This window comes from Nelumbo nucifera, chromosome 5, assembly GCF_055504915.1.
Source record: "Nelumbo nucifera cultivar China Antique chromosome 5, China Antique-T2T, whole genome shotgun sequence".
Lineage (NCBI taxonomy): Eukaryota > Viridiplantae > Streptophyta > Magnoliopsida > Proteales > Nelumbonaceae > Nelumbo > Nelumbo nucifera.
Genome location: NC_142653.1, coordinates 67,326,419 through 67,337,370, shown reverse-complemented (window position 1 = coordinate 67,337,370; position 10,952 = coordinate 67,326,419). Strand labels below are relative to the sequence as shown.

General features: G+C 42.7%; 2 protein-coding genes across 2 annotated transcripts; one reads left to right on the top strand and one right to left on the bottom strand.

The window, feature by feature from the left end:
- Nucleotides 1–3,553: 3,553 nt before the first annotated feature.
- LOC104586494 (uncharacterized) lies at nucleotides 3,554–4,369 on the top strand. The gene has a single exon (XM_010243754.1). It carries the CDS (start codon nucleotides 3,554–3,556, stop codon nucleotides 4,367–4,369), a length of 816 nt encoding a protein of 271 aa, XP_010242056.1.
- A 709-nt stretch (nucleotides 4,370–5,078) lies between these two features.
- LOC148791720 (uncharacterized) lies at nucleotides 5,079–5,537 on the bottom strand. Its single transcript, XM_088888303.1, has one exon. The coding sequence runs from the start codon at nucleotides 5,535–5,537 to the stop codon at nucleotides 5,079–5,081; it is 459 nt and encodes a 152-aa protein (XP_088744429.1).
- Between the last annotated feature and the right edge of the window lie 5,415 nt (nucleotides 5,538–10,952).

Sequence of the window (10,952 nt, the reverse complement as noted above, 5' to 3'; positions counted from 1 at the left end):
TTTCATTTGCATTCTCATGTATTTGTACTAGTGTAAATAAATTTGCACTACAACCAAACATAGCCCAAGGAATTAGAGCATTAATGATAGGGCTCACACTTTGCATTGATTTCAAACAAACAAGACGAGTACAAAAACGATTTAAAAATGTGAATCGTGTTTGTATCAAGGTTCAAAGTATCGATACTGGCTAATACGTCGATAGGGGCATATCGCCCTGTATCAGTCCTTTTTTTCAACTTTTACTTTTTTTCGATTTTGGTTAAGAGGGGCCGATTTGAGTCCTGACTACCCTCTGAACCAGGGTCTGACCTGATACAACCCATGTAAGGGCATATCAGTAAGGGCCCGATACGATACGTATTAGCTGATATGGGCCAATACGTAACGATTTTTTGAACCTTAGTTTGTATTTATAAATCTAAAAGAAGGTAATTATGCATAGCACATATTTGTATTTGCATCGCAACCAAACACAACCAAGTTACAAACCTCAAGCCCAGACCTAACCCCACCTAATATTAGGCTAGACAAGCCCAAGGCCCCAACGGTTAAAACTTATAAACACGACTAGTTTGATCAATACAAAAAATGAACCACATTTCTTAGAAAAAAATATAAATGGATAACAGGGCAAGTAAGAAGAGGATAAAGGCATTCAAACAATGACAAGTTGAGTCTCATCCGCTGACCACAACACATTGCTAGCCACCTTCACCCAACTACACATTATGGAACACCGAGTGTGTTGTGGTCATCCATATTCTCAACATGCGGCTGGATGAATATGGCCAGCAATGTGTTGTGGTCAATAGATCCAAACTCTAACAAATTACTTACATCATCACAAGAGAAAATATTGGCTACCCTTTTTTATGTGAAGCACCCCATTGATCAGACGCCATATTGCATTAATGATAAAAGAGCCCAAAAAACCCACCCTTGGGGTTGCCTCCCACAGGGGGGTTAAATCGACTCAATTCACTTTTAAAAAAATAGAGTGGCTATCAAAATTTTAGAATTGGAAATTTAGGAAAACTTGGGTTTTCAAGAAAATGAACTTTTTTTATGACTCTTTGACCCATTTTTTGTTGGTTTAGGGATCAAGGTACGGTGCGTGAAGGTGGTAGGTACCCCACACATGCCTAGTTAAACCAGCCTTTACTTCATTGAATTTCCAAGGAAAATTTAATAACTCATGGGCTAAACAACATATACTAAGCAACATATATGTGGAAAGAGACATGAAATTAGCTAAAAGTATGAAAATTGTGAATTAAACCATGATGAATGATTAAAATAGATTATGAAAACAAGGAAATAAAATTTAAAGAAATAAGCCTAGTGAACTAAACAAACCATGCCAAAAACTATTTTAGAGTAAATAAATTAGTTTGAGAAACATAAATTATCTAAGAATAAGAATATAACACTACCAACCAAATGTTAATGAGACTAATGGACTTATCTTATGATTGAATAAAAGAACTTGAAAAATGTACCTAAGAAAACAACTGTTGAGTGAGTTGATCTGTAACGAACCAAAGTTAACTAACAAAGAAATTAAATGAAAACGCTAAGAACAATTCAATACTATGACAAAAGGAACTGATAATAATGCTAAATACAAAACAATAAAATTATAAATAGAAAGCTGAAAGTTATTCAAACAGTTATCACTACTTAAATGGTGATTAAAACTAAGAAAAAAGAACCTGATGTAGGCGTACATGGCAAGGCCCCAGATTGCGCAATGTGGCATCAGCCAGATGAGATCCTAGCCATCCATCTCTAACTACCTCCAACCATTCCATGGTAAAGTCAAGCATAAAGGGGATGCCCAGTTGAAGGTAAGATCATCTTGCTCACTCTTGCTCTCTTGCATTCCTACTGTCGAGAGACCTCGTGTGAGCACTCGTCTCAAGCCTAGTTCAACCCTTATTTTAAGTGCTTAACTAACTTGACCATTGGATTCTCCGCCCCTGGGATAACACTCGGGGCCTTTGGCGTGTGCTCTTCTCCTACTCTCAGGTTAGATTCATCAACCTGGGATAGAAGTGAAGTTACCTTGCTGCCCTCGCCCCATCCTTGCCAACAACAATTGGCGCCATTTGTGGGAACATTTCTTAAGACATACCCCTAAGAAAACATTTAACTCAATCAGCTAAGCTTCCAAAATGGCTGATAAACAGGACAGTGATCAAAATGCTCAAAACCTAGTCACCATGGACCAAGTTAAGCTAGTCCTCGATAGGCTAGACAACCTAGCACAAAGACTGTACGAGGTGGGGCACCCAATAGGAGGCCGCCCACATGGTGGTCACCCCATTGGGAGCCAAGGGCAATACAATGGGCGCTCCACTCATGTGCCACTGGTCCAGCGCCCAATCGGCCCCAACAAGGCTGACCCCTCAACATCCAATAGCAGCAACCGACGTGCGAGTAAGCCTTCGTCGAAGACCTCTTGGCTCCCCAGCTGAAGGGGTGATGATCTAGTTGGGTCCCGTGACAATCGCTGGGACCGCGACTGCCACTATTGTGTAGAGAGCAACCGGGACAAAGGTGGGCGCTTTGGCCATTACAATCCTCCTCCGAGGGCTAGAGGTCGACACCAGCCTCTCCCCCACCAATATCAGGCCTCCACAATCATCGAGCTCGAAAAGCCCAAGATGTGTCGGTGTCCAAGAATTCAGGAAATAGGGCTGACCTGTTCCATGTCAAAGAGAACTAGGATGAGGCACATGCCCTCATCGACTAACATCTTGGCAATTTACAGACGCAAATTGGCACCATTCAAGACCAAATTTGACAGGTGAAGGAGGGCTGAGGTGATGCACTAGTTAGAACCCCTCGTCCACCCGAATGGATGCCTTCACTGACTCCATCACCTCGGAGCCGCTCCCACTCTGGAGACCTATGATGGAACCACCAATCCGGATGATCACTTGGAGAGCTTTCAGGCACTTATGCTCTTCTACGGGTATTCCGATGCCCTAATGTGCTGAGCTTTCCAAGCCACCTTCAAGGGAGCAATGGAAAGATGGTTCACCACGCTCCCTCCTCGATCCATCAACTCTTGGGACCAATTTTCCGATATCTTCCTGTCACACTTCATCAGCAGCTGACGGTGCTAGAAGACCATCGTGTCACTCATGTCGATTAAGCAGAAACGCAGAGAGAGCCTCCAAGCATACATCGACCGATTCAAGAAGGAAGAGCTTGATGTCAGAGACCTCGACCCCTTGGTTTCCATGCATGCTGCCATCAATAGCCTCTGACCCGGACCCTTCAAATGGTCCATCTCCAAGACACCGCCCAAGAACAAGGCAGAATTTTTGAAAAAGGCGCAAAAATACATTGCCGCCAAAGAGGCCTTGAGTGCCTCCATAAACCTGAGGTTGACCCCAACCGAGGGGCCTCTAAGAAGAAGAGGAAAGAAAGAGACGGCCACGACCACAACCACACCAATAAAGATAATGACAAGAAGCCGAAAGCCCCTTCCTTCAGCAAGTACATGCCACTCAACTCCACCCGAACGCATATCGTCATGCAAATGGGGAAGGAGGAATACATGAAGTGGCCAGGTAAGATGAAGAGGAACCCCAAGAGGGGTAACCCTAAAAAGTATTGCAAGTACCACCGCAACACTTGCCCCAACATAGAGGACTGCTACGAGCTCAAGAATGAGATCAAGTCCCTCATCCGCCGTGGACACTTGAAAGAATATGTTGGGGGTGACACCGGCGCCTCGTCCTCACAGCAACAACAACAACAAGATGAGGCCCAAGCCCATCACACCCTGGCAGGAGTCATCGATGTCCTCGCTGGGGGCATGCCCTCGGGCGGAGCATCGACCTTAGCCCTAAAGGCGTATGCCAGGCAATTCAACATCCAAGGCCCAACACCCAAGAAGTCAAAGCCAGATGACGTCATCTCTTTCTCTAATGATGACCTACAAGGGGTTTTGGTGCCCTACAATGACACTTTGATGGTGTCCATGACCATCACCAACTACATGGTGAAGAGGATCCTTGTAGACAGCAGTGCCTCAGCAGACATCCTGTTCAACAACACCTTTGAGAAGATGAAGCTAACGTTGGATCGACTGCAACCGATTGATGTGCCATTGGTCGGCTTCTCTAGGGTCATTGTCAAGGCAGAAGGGAAGATCATCCTACCAGTCATGGTAAGGGCAGAGCCTTGGCAAGTCACTAGGATGATTGAACTTTTGGTTGTGAAGATAGGCTCCTCGTACAATGCCATCATTGGGAGGCTGACCCTTCATACACTCAAGGCGACCATATCATCTTATCACCTCACCATGAAGTTCCCCACCGAGCATGGCATTGGAGTCATCAGGGGGAATTAGCAAGCAATTAGACAGTGTTGTGTGGCAGCACTAAAAGTCAAAAACATAGAAGCCTTGTCGTTGGAGGGGATCGACCTCAGGGATGAACTAGTGAGCCGAGGCCAACCAGCTGAGGACCTTGTCTCGGTTCCCCTAGACAAGGGTGAACTCGAGAAGATGGTGCATGTCATGTCCCACCTCTTTTAGACACACTTTTCGAACTAGTAAGCTTCCTCAAAACTAATGTCGACGTCTGTGCTTGATCTACCACATGCCAGGACTTGACCCATCGGTCATTACTCATAGGCTAAGCATGAACCCGAGCTGTAGGCCAGTTTGGCTAAAGAAGAGGTTAAGCATAATATTTTCTCACTTGATCAAGGTTAACTGGCTCAGGGAGATCTTAATCATCCATCCAGATTAATATGAGGGCTCCTCCCGACAAACACATCTTTATAATGTATAGGCCTTCGTATGTTGGGGCAAACTTGCCCCTATTGTCCTGTTGATTTGGAATTGCTCTACGAAGGACCAGATTACTAGACTGATTATCGCGTGGACAAAGCTTCTTGTTAAAAGCGTGTGCCATTCACCTCTAGTAGTCTTGTACATGTGTCAAGTTTGTCAATCGAGCTTCATCCAAGAGTGTCGAATGTTCATATCGCGCTCTTTCCCATTCATCTTTTGGGATTTCTACTTCTAGCAAGATTCTTAAAGAAGGTACCTCAATTTATGCGGGGAGTACTGCTTCCATGCCATACACTAGTGAGTAAGGGGTTGCCCCAGTTGAGGTACAGATGGAAGTTCTATATGCAAGTAATGCAAATGGGAGCATATCCTGCCAAGACTTATGAGTGAGGGACATTTTCTTCAGAATCTTTTCTATGTTCTTATTTGCTGCTTCTATTGCACTATTCATTTGAGGTTGGTATGGAGAAGAATGAAGTTGCTTGATCTTGAATTGTGCACACAACTCTTTAACTTCTCTACCAACAAAATTCTTTCCATTATTAGATATGGTCTCATGTCGGACCCCGTATTTGGCGGTGATATGATTGCAGATGAATTGTACCATTTTCTTCATTGTGGGATGAGTGATGGTCATTGCCTCTACCCATTTGGTAAAATAGTCAATAGCCACCAATACAAACTTGTGCCCATTGGAAACATGCTGAAGGGGGACTACCATGTCCATACCCCAAATAGAAAAAGGCCAAGGAGATGTGAAACAATACAATTCTGACGGTGGTGCATTAATCTTATTACTGAACACTTGACAGGCATGACACCTTCTGACATGTTTGCAACAATCTTCGTCCATTGTTATCCAAAAGAATCCCATTCAAAGGAGTTTCTTAGCTAACATGTGTCCATTCATATGAGGCCCACAAATTCCACCATGCACCTCTTATAATTTCTCTTGTACCTCCAATTCATCTAGGCATCTCAACCAAGATAATCTTGGGGACTTCTTGTACAAGATCCCCTGAGATAGAATAAATTGAAGCCATCCATGAATGAAAACATTTCATGACCAACTGTGTCATCTACGAGGATATCAATATTCAATAAAAGAAAATCATCCTTTGGACTTGCTCGGTTGAGATCACGAAAATCAACACACATCCGAACTTTGCCATTTTTCTTTGGTACTAGAATGATGTTAGCCGACCATTTTGGGTATGTAGCTACTGCTATGAATTTGGCCTCAAACTACTTTTTGACTTCTTGAATCTGAAGTGACCATTTCGGGTTAAGCTTGCGAAGCTTTTGCTTGACTGGCTTTGCATCAGAAAAAGTGGGGATCTTGTGAACCACTAGGACAATGTCCAAACCAGGCATATCTCTGTAAAACCATACAAAAATGTTGTTGTATTCATTAAATAGTTTTATCAAATCTGTTTTCTGTTCCTGGGGTAAGTCAGCTCCAATCAATATTTCCTTCAGCTCACCCTCAGTACCCAAATTTATAGGCTCAGATTCACTTTCGGCTTATTCTCTTCAAGTAGCTCCACTTGATCAAGAAGCTCCTGTCCATGAGAGCGAAGTGAAAGGTAGAGGAATAAGTAATGGGGGAAATAAAAAAAAATAGTTATGATTAGGGCTGGGTCCATGATATGGGTTGCGCTACGTACCATCGTGAAAGGGATCAGGCCCGACGTAGTTCTGCTAGTGTCATGGAATGACATAAAACATGACTGAACTTTGACTATTTACATAAAAACTTTCGATATGAAAAGAAGTGGGGTAGAGAGCATCGACTCCCCACTCTAGCATTACACTCAAACTTGAGAAGATGATTCAATCTCGGTGCCAACTCCCAACACTATGGGACAAGCACTCCAATTAGTAACCTCTTCTGGACACGGGTAGATAAGATGTGTTGGATCGATATGATCATCTTGGTTAATTGCACAAACATTACTATCAGAAAGCTCTGAGAAAAGCTAGGGATGGGATTCTTCATCTTTTTCCGATTGGACTGTTTCAGGAACCTTGACTGTAGACCAGTCGATTGTGAAAACCAGGCCCCGATTCCCATTGTCACTTCTGTCGTTGTCTCTGATAATTGGGTGAGATACTAGATTCTTTCCCATACACTGACTAACCTCATCTTTAATGAAGAGAGTAGAAAGGTTAGGGATTTCGGTAGGCTTAGGTTGGGATGAAGGGACTTGGACTTGGGGAGGTTGGTTTTCAGGTAAGGTTCCAGTCTTAACAAAAAGGATCGGGGTGCTAAAGGATGATGCTTTTTTCTTCCTCTTACCAAATAAATCATGTTCATCAGGCCTGTACCTAAGACCAAACCTGCATGCCGACTCCCTAGCTTTAAGTGGACTCCTTCGCCCTTGTTGTTTCTTCCCTAAACCTCCAGTTGGGTTAAATTTCGTCTTAGCCATCATCCTCAGATGCAAGGGCAACTCCTTATTTGCTTCTTGCTCTCTCTTTACCTTCTCTATTGAATTCACTTCTTCAAATTGATATGAATAGTACCCACTACCTTCTTCCATATGTTGGACTAAGGATTCACCTATAGGGGTGATTTGATTATCCCCTAAAACCGTGATTAGATTATTCTCATACACGAATTTCAACCTTTGATGCAAAGATGAAGGGACTGCCCCAGCCATATGTAGCCAAGGTCATCCTAGCAATAAAGTGAAAGAAGCCTTGATACCCAACTGCACAGAATTATCAAATTCTCTGATGGTCATCGGTCACTTCATTATATCCCTTTCTCCAAGACCTAAGGTGTGTAGGGCACCGAGGGTGCATGCATTCAAACTCGACCCATTGTCAATCAATACTGAGGGAATCCTCATTCCTTTACATACAACAATGATGTACAATGGTAAATTATGAGAAGTGCCATCTGTGGGGATCTCATCATTAGAGAAGGTTATGGTTCTAGGGGCCAGAATCATGCTAACCATTTGTGCCAACTTCTCAGGTTGAATACTAGGAAGGACATGAGCCTTTTGAAACGCTTCCATGATCTATAAATGATGGTCCTCAGATGTGATTAGAAGTCCTAAAATAGATATCTAAGCGGGTACTTTCGCCAATTGTCCACCACATTGTATCGGGACCTCTCAATAGCTCTTTGAAACTTGTCTTCCTCTCTTGCTTCTTCTTCCTTTGACCTAACTTCAAATTTTCCCCCACCTTTGTTTTTACTTAATCAGCTCTTGAGGGGATAATCTTCCCTAACCGTAGTAAAGCCCCACATTCTTCTTTGGAGGGGTCTTGCATATGAGCTACCACAGGTTCCACCAAATAATTTTTAGGGATCCGGTCAGTAACCTGGTAGGTCAATTCTTATGGGTAAGAGATGACGAAAGGTACTTGTGGTGGACTATAACCATCTTGTGGTGGAAAGTTAATGGGCCTGAGAGGTGGACGGTGGGGGGATACTGAGCAATGTTGATTACTAGGCAATGGGTAGGAAAAAACAAGGGGGTGGGGGCTTCTGGGCTCAATGGTGAGGATAAACGAGTTAAGGTGGGTTATTGGATAATTCAGGATTATAGGGTTTTCCAATGGGACTATAACCATCTTGGGATCAATAAAAGTTTCCTCTCTAGATTCTATAAGATTAATGGATGAACTGGGGCCGACTCTGTGATCAGGTAACAAATTTTGTGTTATGTAATAGTCTGTAGTGTGACTGGGTCCCTAGTGAAATGCACAATACACATTCTCATCATAATTCTTAGGCTTATGTTTTGGAGGCGGCTTCCATTTCAACAGTTTCAAATATCCTTCTTGGACCAAGGTGGGCAATAACTAAGAGTGTGGGCATGGAATTTGAGTAAGGTCTCTCAATTCCTTGCGAGGGCGAGGAGAAAAAGTGGGGGGGATAGGCAACAGGGGGCACATTGTTGTATTTGGATGGAGGATATTGAGGGTTTACTGGAGGTTCAGGTCAATAAGGTACCATTGGGCGAGGTGGTGGGGGGGGGGAGTTCATTTCCAGAGGTGGTCTGGCAAGCAAGGGATTGGAATGAACAGTGGCTACGAAGCCAGTTTGTGGAAGGGCATAGGTGGGGATTGCATGTATCTCAACTTCAATTTTAGGTCTGGGCGAAGGTTTCCTTGGTCTAGGAGTAAAACTGGTTGGGCTTCTTGCCTTAGCTATTACTGGGTTCATGCGCCCATGACACACAGATTCTTCTATCCTTAGAGTGCCTCTAGCGACATCGCTAAAGTCTCTCAATGGTTGGGCCACCAACAATGTGTGATAGGGATCCTTCAATGTTTTTATAAAAGCCCAAACCATTTCCTCTTTAGGTAAGGGATTGCGGAGCTTGGCTATTACTTTGTGCCAACGCTAAGCATAATCCAGAAATGATTCCCTTGACTTTTGACTCATTAATTCAAGATCGTCCCGATCTGGTACCAATTCCATATTGTAAGAGAAATGGTCTAGGAATGCTTCTGAAACTTTTTTCCATGACTTCTTCTCCTCCCCCAGGTTGGCGAACCATGTTCTCGCGCTACCTGTCAGACTCTTCTGAAACATTTGGATCAGAAGTTTTTCATCAGACCCGTATTGAAACATGTCTCCATAGAAAACATTTGGTAAAGGCATAACTCTTTAAAATCTATAACCCCAAAATTATGCACCCCTTTTACTTGCCTCATTTCTTCCTTCAAATTTTCCACATCATCCTTGAGGGGGGTCTGGAACAGGGGAGGTGGTGTAGAAAATTTGGGATCATCTTCTCCGAAGAAGGTTGGAGAGGGTCGAGTATAGGATTGCCCCGGGAAATTGAAGGTTGGCTGATGCGGGGGTTGATAGTAGGATTTTTCACCAAAGGTGAAGGTTGGTTAAGGTGGAGGCTAGTGGTGGGATTGTTCCATAGAGCTGAAGACTAGTTAAAGCGGGGGCTGCTGTGACAAAGTGGCGAATGTAAAAGGGGGAGTGTAGTGTTAGGGGTGGTATATGTGGGAAATGAAGTGGAATTGAAAGGTGGGAAGGTGGTTGAGGTGTTGGGAGGTGTGAAGGTAGGGGAGGTTCCTGACACTAGTGGTTGGGTACTTGGGTTTGTGGAAGAGGGAGGGGTAGGTATTGATCGATTATTCTCCTCGTAGAAAGCCGCAAACTAGGCTATCACATCCTCTAGTTGTTCTTGAAGCTGGAGGTATTTAGTGTATGGAACTGAGGCTGGTATCATTGAGTCCGATGAAGTAGATGAACCCATGGAAGACGGGGGAATAGTGCTCTCATTCTGATGCGATTCTTGTGTCATTGCTCGTGCGATTGATCTGGTGATATATGTCGAGTTGCAGGCCTAGGATTCCCAGTGGTGCTCTGTTGACCATCAAAGCTCAATTAGTAATTATTTCTTCTCTCGTTCCACTTTTGTTTTTGATATATATATATATATATATGTTTTTTAATTATTTATTATTATTATTATTTTATATTATTTTACTTAATTATTTAGATATATTTTTATTGTATTTACATTATCTTTCTTCTTGTTTCCTCATTGTATATGCTTCCTTTCCTCAGTCATCCCTTTTGTCCTTTTTCCCTCTTTTTTTATTTTTTTTATATTACTATTCTTTTATTATTTTTTTTATATTACTATTCTTTTATTATTATTTTTATATTATTTTATATTATATATTTTTTATTTGATCTTCATACAATAATGATGCTGAAAGCATAGATCTACCATCAACACCACTAAAGCACAAATTGAATGAAAAACTCAAAGCTGTCGTGAGATTTCCAACTGAAGTCCACTTTGTATACCACAAAACATCATTAACGAAAGAACAAAACAAATCTAGAAATATCTTTTCTCAAAAGGAATCCAACATCTGAAACATCCTAAAATTGCTTTGTGAAGCTTATCGCTATACATTAGTAGCACTAGATCAATGAACTCAACAAGTCATTCGTTTGACTTGTAAATCTTGTTCCTTCGTGATTCAGATGCACTCCATAAGCCATGTTTGTGTGGGACTTGGGACGAAAGGGATCCAGATGCTGTTAAGGGCAGCTCCATATTGAGCTCACATGGGTGACTCTCTGATTGTTGCAGCCATTGGTAATAAGCAGGAATGCATGTAGGTTGCTTAGTGTATTCTA

Excerpts from the sequence above, each read along its gene's own strand:
- LOC148791720 (XM_088888303.1), bottom strand. The coding sequence starts at position 5,537 with ATGGTAGTCCCCCTTCAGCATGTTTCCAATGGGCACAAGTTTGTATTG.
- LOC104586494 (XM_010243754.1), top strand. The coding sequence starts at position 3,554 with ATGGGGAAGGAGGAATACATGAAGTGGCCAGGTAAGATGAAGAGGAAC.